At 53.0% G+C, this 17432-nt stretch overlaps 1 protein-coding gene across 1 annotated transcript in view; it reads left to right on the plus strand.

The window, feature by feature from the left end:
* The first annotated feature begins 275 nt into the window (after positions 1–275).
* The window catches only part of OTOG (otogelin), a 70154-nt gene continuing 52997 nt past the window's right edge, over positions 276–17432 (plus strand). Inside the window, exons 1-15 of the mRNA XM_084773335.1 lie at positions 276–388; positions 835–895; positions 1027–1087; positions 4952–5027; positions 5785–5877; positions 6037–6191; positions 8419–8537; positions 9673–9878; positions 10847–10977; positions 11178–11284; positions 11918–12027; positions 12444–12572; positions 13540–13648; positions 13903–13949; positions 14344–14489. Coding sequence (XP_084629461.1) covers positions 292–388; positions 835–895; positions 1027–1087; positions 4952–5027; positions 5785–5877; positions 6037–6191; positions 8419–8537; positions 9673–9878; positions 10847–10977; positions 11178–11284; positions 11918–12027; positions 12444–12572; positions 13540–13648; positions 13903–13949; positions 14344–14489 — 1647 coding nt within the window. The 5' untranslated portion in view covers positions 276–291. The remainder of the gene's footprint in view (positions 389–834; positions 896–1026; positions 1088–4951; positions 5028–5784; positions 5878–6036; positions 6192–8418; positions 8538–9672; positions 9879–10846; positions 10978–11177; positions 11285–11917; positions 12028–12443; positions 12573–13539; positions 13649–13902; positions 13950–14343; positions 14490–17432) is intronic.

A 17432-nucleotide genomic window follows, 5' to 3' on the forward strand; every position in this document is an offset into this window, starting at 1 on the left:
GTGAGGGAATTGGAGTCTGCCTAGGTTGCCTCCTTGATCCCCCAGGGGACCTCCCTGGAGAAGGCTAGTTACAATGGCAATGGAGGACAGAGGCCTGGCTGTAACTTATGCTAATGAGATGGGCAGTCCTGTCACTCTAGCCTGGGGGAGGAGTCAAGTGCCTGAGAGGAGGGACTAAGGGAGCTGCCAGGCGTGAGAGCGAGGGGTTGCCTCTGCTAGTGGAGGTGTGACCCACCTGAGAGCAGAACCCTGCGCCAGCTCTCCAGTCATCTCCAGTCCCCTGACGCCCTGATGGGAGGCCCCGCGCCCAGACTTTGCTTGCTTCTCTCTTGCTTTTATCTCTTCAGGGTTGAGCCTGCTGCGGAGTTCCCGCGGGTGCAGCACCAGGGTGAGACGGGGTCTGAGGTGGGGCAAGTTGCCGGGGGCTTTGGGAACAGGTTTGCGCTGGTTGGAGAGAGAGAGAGAAAGAGAAAGAGAGAGAGAGAGAGAGAGAGAGAGAGAGAGAGAGAGAGAGGTGGATGTGGTGTGAGGAAGGGGCAGAGACTTGTGAGAGCGGAGGCAGCCAGCCAGGCCTGTCACCCAAATGCTTCTAAGTTAGAAAAGACCCAAAGTGGAGAACAAGAGAGAGCCGAGGCCCAAGGAGTAGAAGGAATGGGAAAGGCCTTCTCTAGAAGGATCCTGGGAGCTGGAGAAAGAACTTGAGAAAGCTGGGGGTGGGGCCCAGGCAGAGCTGGGGTATAGGGGAGTCAGGCTCCCTAGCCAGTGGGAGGATGCGGTGGGAGGCCCCAGTGAAGGGGGGCCTTACCTGGAGTGGAGTCTGTGGTCCCTCCCTAGCCTCAGCGTTCACATGGAAAGCCAGTGCAGAGCCGCAGCAGGAGCCTGCCCTTGAGCCCAGGTAAGTCACTGCCTCCTCATCCGAGGTCCCAGCTTAGCCTTGGCCCAAATAACCCCGGGGCTGGACTTTGGGGTGAGTGGAAGTGTGTCTGATCCTAACTCTGCACATATACAAGCTCATTTTCCCTCTAGCCACAGCTCCCATGAGACGTCCCTCGCAGTAGAGGATGCCACAACAGTTGTGGAAGGCCAGGTAAAACATGCTTGAGGGAGGGAGGGGTGGTCACTGGGCAAGGGGCTTTTTCTGGGCCTGAGGTAACCAAAGGTCTGTCTTTCTTGGGGGATATCTGAAATTCACCTGTTTCCGTTTTTCTAGTCTCTTGGGTCCCTAGGATTTGGTTTCTTTGGGAGAGGCAGGGACACGGCTGAGTTCCTCTCCACCTCAGAGCAGGCAGGGGAGGGTTTACGAGAATGGAGCTCTCTTCTCTGCATGGCTTGCGAAAGCTGGAAATCCTGTCGCAGGCCCCTCTCCATACCCTGTGCAGTGCCCCAGCAAGGCAACTGTGAGAGGCAAGGCAAAAAAACTAGGCCACCTGCTGGGGGCTGCCAGGAAAGGCTGGTGAAGCCGAAGAAGCCGGAAAGGTGAATGGAGCCAGAAGAAGGGGATTGGGATTGCCCTCTGACCTGTACACTCACACACACACACACACACACACACACACACACACACACACTCACATACACACACACACTCACACACTCACATACACACACACACTCACACACACACACTCACACACACACACACTCACACACTCACATACACACACACACTCACACACACACTCACACACACACTCACACTCAACACACACTCACACACACACTCACACACACTCACACACACACACACTCACACTCAACACACACACTCACACACTCACATACACACTCACACTCAACACACACTCACACACACACTCACACACACACTCTCACACACACACTCACACACACACTCACACACACATACACACACCCTCACACACACATTCACACACACACTCACACACACATTCACATACACACACTCACACACACACATACACACACACGCACACTCACACACTCACATACACACACATACACACTCACACACACACATACACACATACCCTCACACACACATTCACACACACACACTCACACACACATTCACACACACACTCACACACACACATACACACACACACACACACACACACACACACACACACACACACACACACACCATGCAATCCATTGATTTCCTGGGGCTGACCATCCCCTGGGTCCCACCCTCCCAGGATCCTTTGCTTCTTGGAGAAAGGCTGAAAGTCTCTTTCCTCCATTTGCCGTTTGTTGATCTCTGGATTGGACGACTCAGATTCGCTTTCTAACCCTGGCTTACATTTGTCCTTCCTTCTACAACCACGGTCAATTTACACATCTGCCCACGCACTGCCATGTTCCCTCAGAAGGCTTGACCCTCAGCTGTGCCCAGTCCAGGGATCAGCTCAGGGCAGCCCTCGTGTCAGCAAATTAGGGGGAATAATTTATTATGTATATATATATATATATTTTTAAAAAGTCCCTGCTATCTGCCCTTCAGGGCACAGAAGCCCAGGATGGCGGAGCCAGCGTGCTCCTCTCTTATGCCCATTTTCCCCTCTCATTGGCCTGGTCTTCTAGGCTTCAGGCTGCAGGATCACAGTCCATTAGAGTTGTTGAAAAGTTGAAAGGGTGGCCTTCTCTTTCTTTTTAAAATATATTTTATTAATTTATTCATATTACATCTCAATTGTTATCCCATCCCTTTGTATCCTCCCATTCCTCCCTCCCTCCTGCTTTCCCCCTTACTTCCCTCCCCTATGCCTGTGACTGAGGGGGACCTCCTCCCCCTATATATGCTCATAGAGTATCAAGTCTCATCTTGGTAGCCTGCTATCCTTCCTCTGAGTGCTGCCAGGCCTCCCCATCCAGGGGACGTGGTCAAATATGGGCAGCCTTTTCATAGCTAGGGAAGCTGACTTTCTGGAACCGCACAAAGAGCAAATAGGCCAAAGTGTTGGTGGATCTAGGCCCGCCCCTCTGCCCACAGGACTCTAGAAGTTTGCATCATGGAGATAATGGCTCTCACACCCGAACGCCTCGCTCCCACTGGGCAGAATGCGCCCTTGCTGGTGTTCTGGTTAGGCAGCCTTGCCTTTTCCCGCTGAGAGGGGTCCTGTCCTAGGATTTTCTATTGCTGGGATTAGATACCATGACCAAAAGCAACATTAGGAGGAAAGGGTTTATTTCATCTGCAACCCTCAGGTCACAGCTCATCCCTGAGGGAAGTCAAGACAGGAGCTCGAGGCAGGAACCAGGAGGCCCAAGCTGATTCAGAGGTGGCAGAGGGATGCTGCTTACTGGCTTGCTTCCCATGGCTTCCTCAATCTGCTTTCTTCTGTCAGCCAAGACAATTTGCCTAGGGGTTGACACTGACCCCAATGAGCTGGCCACTTCCACATCAATCATCAATCAAAAAATGCTCCCCACAGACGTGCCTACAGGCAAAGCTTATGCGGGCATTTTTTTTTTCAATCAAGAGTCTCTTCCCAAATGACTCCAGCTGTGTCAGCGAACATAAAACTAAGCAACACAGGTCTTGAATGTCTCGACCAGACGCTGCGGGCCCATATTGCTCCTTACTCCATAGAGTTAAAAGGACTGACGGTGTCCTCCCTATGTGGTGAGTGGAGGGGCCTGAGGCCCACATACTATGGATGCTTTGGGGCCTTCCAATGCCTGGTCTAAGAGAGTAGGGGTGGGTCCCAGACTAGTAGCCAAGCAAACTTTTTCTTTTCCTTCCTTCCTTCCTTCCTCCCTTCCTTCCTTCCTTCCTCTCTTCCTTCTTTTTCTTTTTCTCTGTCTTTCTTTTTTTTGAGACAAGGTCTTACTATATAGTTTTGGCTGATCTAGAACTTGCTATGTAGACCAGGCTGGCCTTGAACTCACAGAGATCCCCCTGCCTCTGCAGGGCTCAGACATTCTCCAAAGAACTAGGACCAGAAGGCCATGAACTAGGCTGAGAAAAAAAATCCTTGGTAGTGCAGACACCAAGTGAGACCTAGCCTACTTCTGACTATTGCTCCTATAACCAGGAGCGCATTAGCAGTGCCAATTACCGACGGAGGTCACAGGCGTTTCCTGTCACCAGCCAATGCTTATTTATGTTTGGCACTCTTAACAGTCTTGGCAGTGAGGAGGCTCGCTGACAGATCTTATTTTGTGAGTTACCAAAGACGCACAATAGTACCCAAGCGCACATAAATAAGACACTCTCATATTTACATAATTGGTTTTCTTTGTAACCTTACGTTTTATGTGTTTGTAAACACTTTTCCAGCAGAGGCTTCACCAGCTCGTTAAAAGGGTTCATAACATGAGAACGATTGCAAAACCCCCGGTTGGTCCTGAAGACTAATTATTTAGACAGGATTTAAAGAATTCTTCAATGCAGGGGTGGTGGTGCACACCCGTAACCCCAACACTTGGGAATGGAGACAGGGAGGTTCAGGAGTTCACGTTATCTTTGGCTAAATACCAATACAGTAAAATCAAGAATTTTCCAGAAAATGGCTTTGGTGCTTTGCAGCTCAGGCTGTCTGCTGATCACAGGGAGGTCTCAGAAGCCGCATCTGAGGGGCGTGATGTATGCATTCACACAGGCTTTCCAGGGACCACAGGGAGAAGGTGGCAATGGCACCCTCCATATGGCCTTTCCCATTTCCCGTGGTCTCTGAGGGCCCTGAGGCTTGCTATGAAGGTGGGACACCTGATTCCTGGGGGCAAGACTTCTCGCAGCGAGAAGGAGGTGGTATGAGCATCTGGCTAGCAGGAAGTCATCTTCATGCGTCAAGGAGGGCTGGTGATCTCGGCTGAGCTCCAGGCTGCAGGCTTCTGGGCACGCCTCATGTCCTGACCCCTCCGCTGGGAGCCGGGATTCGTCCCAGTCCTGTTTAGGTATTGTCAAAAAAGACACTGGAACCGAATACCCTGGTGCTCAGAACTCACTGTTCTCTGTTCCCAAAAGGAGGCCGATGCTCCAGATGCAGTGGCCATGTCTTCGTGGGAAAGGCGGCTCCACCGGGCCAAGTGTGCACCATCTTGTAAGTCGCGCCCTCCCCGTATGTGGACCTGTGACCCTTCCCCCCTTTTTGGCATGGAATCTCTTCGTATCTTCCCCAGCTTGACCTGCCGGGCCTCTCTGTGTCCTGGTCATGCCCCTGTGGCCTGGCTCCCACTCTTACTCCCACTAATTCATGAGATTGCTGCCTCACGAGGTGGTTGACCTCTCACCCCACACCATCCTCTTTTTGGTCTTGCTTCCTGTTTCCTGTGGGACGATCCTTCCGTGCGCTAGTTCCTGTGGTCTCTGTCCTCCCCTCTCTCCTCCCCTCCCTTATGTCACATGGCCTGTGTCTGTGCTTCCCCCAGCAGAGTCCCATGTTTGTGTCTGTCTCTGTCTCGCATGCGCACTCTCTCTGCTGTGTTCTCAGACCTATCCTGATTTCTTTGGCCTCTCCGCCCTGAACAGTGAATACACGAAGCTCTCAAAGCAGTCTCCCGCTCCCCTGAAAGGTCACACTCTTGGCCTTGCTGTCTTGCTTGTTAGCCGGGAGCTAAGCCCCACGTCAAGTGACCTCAGGGCCACTTCATGAACACTGAAGGCTGAAGGTCTAAGGTCACACCCGAAATTCTCAGCAGGAAAGGGACTGTGCTGTGGCTCTATGCACCCTGTGTGACCCTCATCAGTCTGGTTATATGGGGCAGGGCCTTTACTTCCGTGGTGCCTGCTGGGAGGAGGTGTGTGCCTTGGTTCTGCTGGTCTGGTACAGTATTGGGGTGGCGATGTCTCTCTTGCAGACTTGTTCTCCTGCTTCAATGGGGGTGAGTGTGTGCACCCCGCTTTCTGTGACTGCAGACGCTTCAACGCCAGTGGACCTCGTTGCCAGTTGGGTAGGTCTGATCTCTGCGACCCCAGGAGGGACCATGGGTGCCAGAAAAGCTGTCGGTCTAAGACTTGGGAGTAACACTGTGCCTGAGCAATGGGGCTGGAACCCAGCCGCCCCCAGCACTGTGCCCATACAAATCTGGGCTCACTTTGCTCTCTCTCAGTGTATAACGTGGGTCCTGAGCGGGACAGTATCTGCCGGACCTGGGGGCAGCACCACATGGAGACGTTTGACGGCCTGTACTATTACCTCTCTGGAAAGGGCAGTTACATGCTGGTGGGACACCACGAACTTGAGGGGCAGAGCTTTTCCATCCAGGTGAGGCGTCCGCTCTCCTGCCCTGCTGGTCAGTGCAGGCTCCACCAGGCCCTGGGGACCATGGAGGCTGGCAGTTTCCTTTCCCTCTCTCCGGCTCCTACTCAAGGACTGTGTCTCTATCTCTAGTAGGAGCTACGGTCTCTAAGCCCCTGCTCACCCACGTGCCCCTGGCGGTCGCTGACGATTCGCTCATTTAGCCAGGCTTCCACGCCCACCCTACTGTGTTCTGTCCCTGAGTACAGAGTTTCAGAAAGGGAGGCCCTTAGGACACTAGCACCGATGTGGTCTTTTGTCCTCAAGGACCTTCATTTCAATAGAGAAACCACAGCAAATGACAGGAGTTATTTCAAGTGTAACTCAGAGTGGAGGTGGCAAAATGCCAAAGACTAAAAGGCAGTGTCCTGGAAACTTGATCCGGCCTTTCGTGAAGGACGGTGATGACACAAGTTTCTTATAGCCAAGTGACAGTTATTGAGACAGAAAAGGAGTCCCCGCTGGAGCTAGCCAAGAGGAGAGAAGTGGAGCTGGGAAGAATATGGTGTTTCCCAGAGGATAATGGAAATCTTGGGTGGCCCTGTGTACAGCTCATTTCTGTGAGGAGGGCCTTCCTATGTCTCCTGACAGCCCAAGCAGCTGAGGAGACACTCTCTGGGTAAATAGACACCCTCACCCCACTCCCGTCCCGTGCCCCCACCAGACCATGTCTTATGAGGACTGTTTCTGGGTGGGTCTCCTTTCCCACATATGAACTCTCTGGGGCCAGACCATGTCTTTCGGGCTTGTTCCCTGAACCTGCATGAACGTCTGGTAAAAGTTTGCCAGACGCCTGAGTGCCGTGTGAGGAGGCTCTGTGTTCCTTGGATCTGATGGGCATCTCTGACAGATGGCACGTTGGTCATTTGTGAGTCGCTGCAGCCTCAGGCATAGACTGACGGTCCCATCCTAGATGTCTAGGTGGCATGACCAGCATCGCCTTCTACTCCTCAGTCTATCGTACGTCATGGTTTTTGTGACTGTATTCACCACAGATACATTACGATTATAGTCGGATGAGATGGCCCATGGGGGAGTTGATGTAGCGAACCACACCCTGCCTGCATCTAAGAAGGAGAGAATAAAAAGACACACACACACACACACACACACACACACACACACACACTCTCTCTCTCTCTCTCTCTCTCTCTCTCTCTCTCTCTCTCTCTCTCTCATTATTCTAAAGATGCAGAAGAACATTATTTTGTTTATATATAGATATTTCTTTGTGTGAGTCATGGTAAAAAACAAACAAACAAAAAACTTCATCTCGACCATTCAAGGGGTAGTGGCACACACCGGAATTGAGGGACCAGAGGCAGGTGGATCTCTGTGAGTTTGAAGCCAGCTTTGATCCACACAGTGAGTTCCTAGCCAGGCAAGGCTGTATTATAAGACACCATTTGAGCAAACCCAGCAATACTTGAAAGGCATTAACTTTGGACAAAGGTGGCTTTCACGATTCCTCCTGTCAGTCAAAGAGTCGTCAATCTGGTCCATCATGTCTAAGGATAACGGAGCTGGGGAGCGGGCTCCTGGGGAGTGTTTCCACCTGGGGCAGGTGACCTTTGGGAATCTTTTCCCTAAGCACTAGAAACCTGCTCCGCCCTCTCGGTCTCTGGTCCTTATCTCAAATGGGGCTGGAGAAGATGCTGGAGGAACCAGCAGCATAGGACGGGTGTGTTTATGTGTGCAGGGGCAGGGCTAGTCTCTGCATGCCCGGAGTGTGCGGGGCTCTAGCACGTGTGTAGACAGTGTCTGTGAGCGTGTGTCGGCGTGTGCTTGGGTACACACATCTGCGTGAGGGACGGTGAGTGCACGTCTTCCTTTTGATTTGTGAATCTTGGCGATGCCCCAATGATCTGGGCAAGGCTCCGGGATCTGACTCATTTAGATCCGGGTCAGCAGCTCATTTTTTGCTATCTGCTAGTCTTGGGTGCATGTGGCCCTTGACCCTTCTCTGCTCCTCGGATAATGATGAAATACAGGCGGTCATAGCTCCAGCCCTGCTGCAGTGTTGGAGAGGGGCACTGGGAAGGGTCACGGAGGAGAAGTGTCCAGCACAAGGGTCACCCAGTCATCCCACAGTGGCGGAGCGACGCTCGTGCGTGGGCGGGGCGGGCTGTGGCAGTTGCTGCAGACCACCCCTCTGAGTATCCTGCCACCTCATTCCTCCCTTCCCCCAAATCAGGTGCACAATGACCCACACTGTGGCTCCGCCCACTACACATGCCCGAGGACTGTCAGCCTCTTCCTTTCGGGCGAGCATGAGATCCGCCTGGCGAAGGAGGTCACTCATGGAGGTGTGAGGTAACTATGTCTTCCTCGTCCCTGACGTGGGGTAGGGGATATCTGTCCCCAGTCAAGCTGAAGGGAAATTGATAACGGGGATGGGGGGGGGGTGGGGGGTGGGGGGGGGGCAGACAGCATTTTCCACCCTGGAGCAGAAGTGCACACCTGGCCAGGGTGTGTCTAGCCAGTGGGACTGGCAGATGGATGAATGCCTCATGGTTCTCTCCTACGATTAGTCCCAGTGTGCTTCCTACCGTTTTGGAAAACAGTAACATTTTCTAGAAAGCTGTCTCCCCACTAAGAAAACCTTCCCTCTGAGCTCACACACAGTTCCTCTGTACAGACACTTACACACACTTATCTTTTCCTGAGGACAGGGTTTCATTTTGAATGACAGTTGTCTTGCTGGATACTCAGGGACTCCTAGGGGCCCCGCCTGTGTGGAGAAGACTCCGCCCCACACCCGATGGCCCCAGAGTGAGCCTGTCCGAATTGCCTTTGCTCTCCTCCTCCATGTTCCGTCCTTCTTGGCTATCTCAAGTCCCGAGTTGCTGCCCTTTGCATCCCTCGCCCCCATCCCCCCACAGGGCCAGGGCCTGCCCTGACCCTCTGCATCTGGAAGCTGACCGCTGCTTCCTGGGCCAGAGCGCAAGGCTGGGCCTGAGGGGTTCCTTCTGCAAATCGAGTGGGTGTTCATACACCTACCACTGTCTGGACTCAGGTTGCTCTTATTGTCAGCTGGGCGGGAAGTGCTAGATCCAGACCGTGTGAGGGAAGCAAGAGGGGGCAGGCGGAAGAGGCCTCTTCTCTGTTCTCCCTCTCTCTCCTTCTCTTTCTGCTCTTCCTGTTCCGGACCAGCACAGTAAAACGAAGCCTTCTTGTATGATATGGTTTCTCTCCCTGCCCTCTGGGAGAAAAGAACCTATGGATTGATTGTCCCGATATTTATCCGTGCCAACAACATTGTGATTTGGAAAGCCCTCTGACCATAAAAGAATCCTGATGTACCTTGGCGCACTTAGGAATTCTGGGAACGTGGAGGATAGGGACATAAAGAACTCATATTGTAGGGTAGGGGTGGCAGGCCTTGTGGGAAAGGACAGGGCCCGTGGGAGTTGTGAGGACACTCTGCAACCCTGGGCTTCGCTCACAGGGTCCAGCTCCCACAGGCAGTGGGGGGTGTGCAGCTGCAGCAGCTGGCAGGCTATGTCATCGCACGGCATCCGTCAGCCTTCACACTGGCCTGGGATGGTGTCTCGGCCGTCTACATAAAGATGAGCCCCGAGTTCCTGGGCTGGACCCATGGGCTGTGTGGGAACAACAATGCTGACCCTCTGGATGACTTGGTGACCAGCTACGGTGAGTCCAGGGGAAGGTACCTCGTGGGACATTTTTGCTGTGACTCAGTGACGAAGATTGAGTCAGGATGGGTGGGAGGCAAGAGTTTGCTTTCAAAGTCCTGCCATGCTAGGCATGCTCTCAACCAAGCCCTGGGCCCCAGTCTCCTCAACCGTCAAGAAGTCATGGCTGAAGAGATAGCTCAGGGGTTAAGAGCACTGGCTGCTCTTCCAAAGGTCCTGAGTTCAATTCCCAGCAACCACATGGTGGTGCACAACTATCTATAATGAGATCTGGTGCCCTCTTCTGGCATGCAGGCCCCCATGCAATCAGAATACTGTACACACAATAAATAAATAAATATTAAAAAATAATAATAAACTAAGAATTCATAATGAGAATTCCATCTGGGGTTGTGTGTAGATCCACTGCACGCTTTGCCAGATGGGTTTGACCCCACAAGCCCACAAGGCTCCTGGAGGAAGGGGAATAAGAAGGAGAGAGAGAGAGAGAGAGAGAGAGAGAGAGAGAGAGAGAGAGAGAGAAAGAGAGAAAGAAAGCTAAGAAGAGAAAGGGCCAAACTGGAGCCAAAGTCTCTGATCGACAGATTGCTGAGTGGTGCCAGTGAAACTCAAAGCACATCATGGGGGTCCCGGCAGAAAGCTCAAGGGTACACCCACTCCCCCCAAAACCCCGACACCCCAGCAAGTGCTGAGCACTTTCGAGCTACAGTTCTTGTCAGCAATCTCCTTAGAGACTCACTGAGGCTGAGATGGGGGCTGGTGCTTGTTCAAGCTTGCACACCGGCCCTCTCAAGCGTGCCATGTCTGTTGAGTGTGAGACCGTACAGAGTTTATGACATTCATATCTCTTCCGATGAAAGGGCTTTTCCAAGAGTCTGGCTCAGTTAGGAACCGACCCAGAGTAGAGTGGGAGAGCCGAGGTGGCGGCTCACCCACCTTCATCACGACACTAGTTTTTCCCTGCAGGGAAGCTGACTGAGGATGTTGGGGAGTTCCTGCTCAGCTGGCAGGAACAAGCCCCCAACAGCCCTTCAGGGCCCGGGACTCCTTCCCTGCCCCGGCCACCATGTCTGCAGCAGAGCCCAGCATCCATGCAGGTCGGTGCCCCTGGCAGACTCCTTCCTGCCCACCTCAGTAGAAAGCTTTTGTTTGCAGGACCTGGGATAGGCCCCGCTCCCATGGCCTCTTCCCTTTTTTCTCTGCCTTCCTCTTGCGGTTGTTCTGTGGGGGGGGGGGGTTCCCCGCGGGGCTGGTGATCCCAGCCCAGCTCCTGCCTCTACGCCCACCCCCGCCCCAGGCTGTGTATGAGCGGTGTGAAGTACTGTTGAGGCCGCCCTTCGAACCCTGCCATGCCTATGTCAGCCCTCTGCCCTTCACAGCCAGCTGTACCAGTGACCTCTGCCAGTGAGTTGGGCAGCTAGGTGGTGGGTGGCATTGGGCTACGGGGAGTGCCTCCTAATATTGGGATGAGGGTTCAGGATGTGGGCCAATGAACCTAATAATACTTGGCCATTACAGAACAGCTTTCCAAAGCTTTGAAATTCTTACTTGTAAAGATGGGGTTCAGCTGTCCCATTCAACAGAGGCCCAGAGATGGGGCTCAGCCACCTCAGGGGTCACAGAGCAAATTAGCAACAATGCTGGGACTTGAATCTAGGGTTTCTGCTTTGTGTCTAGAGCTCTGTTGTAGCTGGGCCCTTTTCTAGAGGAAGGTGCCTTGACGTTCTGAGAGTGTCTGTGGCAGGGGTTCCCAACGTGTGGGTTGTGACCCTGTTGGGGTTCAAATGACGTTTCCACAGGAATAGCCTAAGGCCATCAGGAAACACAGATACTTACATTATGATTCATAACAGTAGTAAAATTATAATTATGATGTAGCAATGATATAATTTTATGGCTGGGGGTGGGGGTGACCACAACATAAGGGTCTGTACTAAAGGGTCCCAGCATTAGGAAGGTTGAGAACTACTGGTCTATGATGGGATGGTGGCAGCTGGTGACAGGCTGGACTTTCTCACACTCAGTCTTCCCGCACAGATCAGGAGGCGATGAAACCACTTGGTGCCGAGCACTGACAGAATACGCCCGGGCATGTGCACAGGCAGGGCGCCCTCTGCAGGGCTGGAGGACCCAACTCCCACAATGCAGTAGGTGCAGGCTGGAGAGAGAGAGAGAGAGAGAGAGAGAGAGAGAGAGAGAGAGAGAGAGAGAGAGTGTGTGTGTGTGTGATGTGGGCTGTGGGTGGCAGCCACAGGCCTTCGTCCAATGCTTCTCCTGCTCACCCAGAACCACAGCTGTCAGCCTTAAGCTCTGAGCTTCCATCCTTGCGACAGATGGGAGAACCAAGTCTGAGCCTGAAGGATGGGGCTGGGGCCACAAAGTGAGATGAAGGCGGTTCTCGGTGTACTCTGGCTTTTTACCAGTCTCTTGAGCGCCACACACTCCATCTAGGACTCGAGAAACAGGGAAAAATATTCCCCTATTCCCATCCCAGGACCTGGGGTGAGGATGGGTGCTGGCCAAGCCGACAGACCACAGCCTCCCTCTCTCCCTCCCTCCCAAGGTGTGCACTGCAAAGAAAAGGCCTTCATCTACAACGAGTGTATTGCTTGCTGCCCGGCTTCCTGCCAGTCCCGTGCTTCCTGCGTGGACAGCGAGATCGCCTGTGTGGATGGCTGCTACTGCCCCAACGGTTTGCTGCGGGGGGTGGGGGGTGGGGGGGTGGGGTGTCAGTGGGGGCCTGGGCTGGCATGGAGGAATGAGAAGCAGGGGTTTAGGGAATGCCTGTTTGTGGAAAGAACGAAGGAGCAAACAACTAAACCAGTAAGTGAGTGACCCGCTTAAGGGAGGTGAAGACGCAGGGCTTGGCTTCTTGACAGCTCGACTCATCAAGGAATTTGAGTTCATTTGGTCTGAGCTGTTCAGGTGACGACAAGCCATTCATTCATCGGTATGAGCAGTTTTGGTTGTCTAAGCCTCCGGTCACAGCTGCGTTGTCCTGTGTCTAACGGCCTGTTTATGGCTGGATGGAAGGGTGAGGTCGAAACTGTAAAGCTGGGGCTGGAACTGCAGTTGAGTAAAGAGCTCGCCTGAGCATGCGCAAAGCCCCAGCTTCCATCCCGGCACTGCATAGGCTGTGAGTGCTGTTTCACACCTGTAGCACCAGCACTTAAGGAGGGGCAGGGAGGAGCATCAGACGTGCAAGGGCATGGTGCTCAAGGCCACCCTGGGACACAAAAGTCAAGCGGCAGGCTTTGGTTTTAAGGAACAGAGGCTGCTTCCAGGGATGTGGCACTCCGGCCTAAGGTACAGTGTGGTGAGGACTGGCTCAAGGATCCGGAACAAAAGAGATCTGGGCATTTGTGGACTGTGGGGGTGCCAGGGAAGGACTCTGGGAGGAGGTGGTAACAGATGGCATGGCGGGGTTTGAGAGGCGGTGGGAGGTTAGGGTGTGTGCAGCTTGGCCTGGTATGTGGAGCAATGTCTGCTCAGAAGGGGGTTGACGTCCTGCCTGGGCCAGGGTTTAGAGGGGAGTTTGAAAGGAGGCTCAGAAGTGAAAGAGCTCTGCATTAGGGGCATTTATCTGAGTGCCTGGGAAGCCACCATAGTGGCTTGTGAGCAGGTGCAGTGATGAGTGGCCCTTTGTTGTCACACCCTAGGGCTGATCTTTGAGGATGGGGGCTGCATGTCACCAGCCGAATGTCCCTGTGAGTTTCACGGGACCCTACACCCGCCTGGCTCTGTGGTGACAGAGGACTGCAATGCCTGGTCTGTGTCCACTGCCTAGAGGGAGGGACCTGGGGGAGCCAGAGCTTCCTGTTAGACTACCTGGGGCTGAGGCACCCCGAAAAGACAGGGGTCACTCCCTCAGCCTCTTTGAGGTCCAGAGGGATGTCATTAGATCCACGGGAGGAGGGTGTACTTTCTACCACCCACTTTAGAAATGGGAGGCTGTGGGTGGGGTGGGACAGCGTCTGGGCATTGAGGGTAGGCAGGCCACCTTGGCGATCTCTGTGTTTCAGTACGTGCACTGCAGGAAAGTGGGTATGCAGCTCTTCCGTCTGTCCAGGTACATCTGACCCTCACCTCGGACCTTGTCCTCTTCTCCTGGTCTCATAGGTTTGGGACAGGGACACTTTGGGGCCATGCCTACTTGGGGACATTTGGTTCATGGGGCTAACCCTGACTCCCTTTATTTCCTCTGTTACCTTGGTCCTGTTCACCTGCTGCTGGAACTTGGGGGCTGCCTTGAGATTGGGTCCCATGCCTAGGGCCTGGTCTCTCCTCAGAGGGCCACTGTGGCAAGGCTGTGTCTAGGCTGCCCCTAAGCAGGCTCTCAGAACAAAGGCATCCTGGCCTATCTAACTCCAGAGGGCAGAGGCTGAGATAGTTCCCAGTGGGGGAGGAGAGCAGTCCCGGGGACAGGCAACTTCCTTGAGTAAATTGCCCTTGTTCTCCCTCAGCTGAATGCTCTGTGACTGGTGACATCCACTTCACGACCTTTGACGGACGCCGGTACACATTCCCTGCCACTTGTCAGTACATCCTAGCCAAGAGCCGCTCCTCCGGCACCTTTACAGTGACGCTGCAGAACGCCCCATGTGGCCTGGTAAGGCTGGGTGGCTCTCCATGTTCAAAGAAGCCTCCCACAGGTCCAGGAACTTAGGGAAGGAGCCCAGGTGTTCCCATGGCCTGGCTGCCTGTGGCCTCTGTTCCTGGGACACAGAACTGGTTCCTGAGGCAGTTGGAGCCGTGGCCTTCTGCTGGCTGAGAGTCCGTTCCTCTTTCTGGGCCTCATTCTCAAGAAATCTCAAGAGTGGGCCTAACTCTACTTTGTCTTCTATGCCTCACTGGTTTTTCTCTTTCCATGTCTGGAAGGCATATTTGCTCAATGAATTCGTTCATCAGATTCTGAAAACCTGGTGGGGATCAGAGGCTGTGCAGAGCAGGTCTGAGATTGTTCTGTCTTCTGGGCTCTGTCTTCTAGGCGAACCCGAGGCCCACTGTCACAGTAGTGGGAAGACTTTTCCTTTTACCTGGGCATTGGGTGGCAGGGGCAGAGGGATTCAGGAAAGGCTTCCTGAAGGAGGTGCTCCCCGAGCTGTGCCAGCCCTCCATGAGCATAGCTGAGACAACAGCCACTGTCCCTTGGGCTGACTGTGCTGAGCCAACCCCTTTCTGCACAGTAGAAACAGAGCTTCAGGCCTGGCCAGAGTGTCCCCTTCATAACCTGCACACCTGCTGTTGCCCTTGGTCCAGCCTCAGACCCTAGGGCCTTGAATGTGAGCAAACCTTAGCCAGGAGGTCTGGGGACACAGTCTGGGGACAGTGGGTGAGGTGGAGGCTGGGTTTCTTCTTTTGCCCTGAGTGATCTCTTCTCTCTGCATAGCCGGCTGTTAGCTGTTCTCGATGCAGGAGACTGTCTGTCTTCTAAGGTGGTCACTTCTGTGGCACCTTGAAGGTTGGAAGAAGGAGGGAGAGAGGACAGAATGATCCAGAGTATGTCCCATTTCTCCCAGCCACGCAGCTCAAGGGCCTGAGAGCACACGTGGACCATGGGGCCTCAGGGTGCCTTGCCCAGCCCGCTCTCTACCATGTCCCGAGCCTGTCCAGTTGGCCTCATTGCTGGACAATGCTTCTTGATTGCAAGTCTTTTTTTTTCTGCCTCAGGACAAGGTTCCGCCTCGTGGTGTTTCTATTTGCAGGAGGAACCTACGGGTGTCTTAGTCCTGCCAGCTCTGTGCTAAGCTCAGCGAGGGCTACATAGAGGAGGAGTCTCACCCAACCCACATTCCGGTGCTTACAGCTTATAGGCAGGGCACTTTGACAAGACATACGGCACTATCAAAGGTGTAAAGGGGAAGAGTATAGCAGAAGAAATAGTCCCTAATGTTAGCAGAAAAGAAGGGAAAGCCACGTGGGCAGAGGCGGCGTTTAACCTAGAGTTGTACCTACAAAGATAAATACGGAGGCAAAGAGAAAGGTCACACGGAGAACTGATCACACCAGAAAAGCAATGGCACTGGGATGGCCAAGATGAAGTGTGCTGGGCACAGTAACTGAGGTAACTGAGGTGGTGATGGTTAGCCATGACATCTTTACCCAGTGCTCTGAACTTTAATGACTTTCTGTCCAGCATCCAATTTAAGTACACACCGAGCTGGTGGACACTACCATCCTCCCTGCTTAAATTTAACGGGGTATCCTAGCGGCTTGTGGGGGGATTTCATGCCTACCCAAATCTTTACCTGCTTCCAAGGTTGGATGTTGTCACAGAGTCGTGATGCACCCACCTCATATACAGCGCGGTGCGTACGGTCTTCAAAGGGTGTAAAAAGTCAACCTTGTATTTTAGAGTGGCTTTAGAGTGTTATAGAGTCCTTGCAAAGATAGAGCACAGCCCCACACATCCTGTTTCCTTTGTTCACATCTTATGTTATGTAAGCCAATAGTTACTTTTTTTTTTCTTGTCCAACAGCAGCTTATAAAAGAACTATTCGGGCTATGGTTCCAGAGGCGGGGGGTGGGGGGCTGTGGTGTGGTGTGGTGTGTGTCCATACTGATAGGGGAAGCATGGCAGCAGCAGGCAGCTGGAACAAAAGCTGAGATACTACATCTCAACTGCTCACAGGAAGCACACACACACACACGTATTCACACACACACACACACACACACACACACACACACACACACACACATGACTGGGTGGGGGAGGGGCGCACTGGAAGTGGCTTGAAGCTGTAAACTGCGAAGCCCACCCTAGTGGTGTCCTTCAAGCCACAAGGCTCCTGTCTTAAAGGTTCCTCCCACAGGGCTGGAGAGATGGCTCAGAGGTTAAGACCACTGGCTGCTCTTCCAAAGGTCCTGAGTTCAATTCCCAGCAACCATGTTGTGGCTCACAACCATCTATAATGAGACTGGCACCCTCTTCTGGAGCGAAGGTGTACATGCGGGTAGAACACTGTATGCATAGTAATGAATAAATATTTTTTAAAAAGATCCCCTCAGGCAGCACCACCAACGGGGGGGGGGGCACATGTTCAGACACATGGGCCTATGGAGATTTCCAACCAACATAGCACAGTGCATTATACACAGCCAAGCAGTGATGTGTTGCCACTAGCTTCAGCCAAGGCTTACTCAGATTCCATTGGTTTTAACCCAGTGCCTTTTTTCTGGTCCAGCACCTCACAATAGATACAGTCACGTGTCTTGGGATCTTCTTGGCTGTCTCTCAGGCTTTCCTTGTTCAGGATAACCTGGAAAGCTTGTCAAGGCCTGGTCAGGTATTCTGTAGAAGGCTCGCTCCCTTGGGATTTGCTGATGGTTTTGTCTCTTGGCCAGATTTGCATATTTACATTTGAGGTGACGATCTATAGCTTCTTTATTTTGTCGCTAAACTGTTTCAGATTTGGATAGTGGTAGATTTTTTTTTCCCATTTGGCTCCCACTTCCCTTTTATGTACTCATATTACACGTGTGCATGCATGGTCATCTGCACACTTCTTCATTTCTGGTCCTATAGGTAGGTTATCTGTAATAAATTTAA

The sequence above is a fragment of the Acomys minous genome (genome assembly GCF_964271855.1).
Source record: "Acomys minous genome assembly, chromosome: 2".
NCBI classification, from domain to species: Eukaryota; Metazoa; Chordata; class Mammalia; order Rodentia; family Muridae; genus Acomys; species Acomys minous.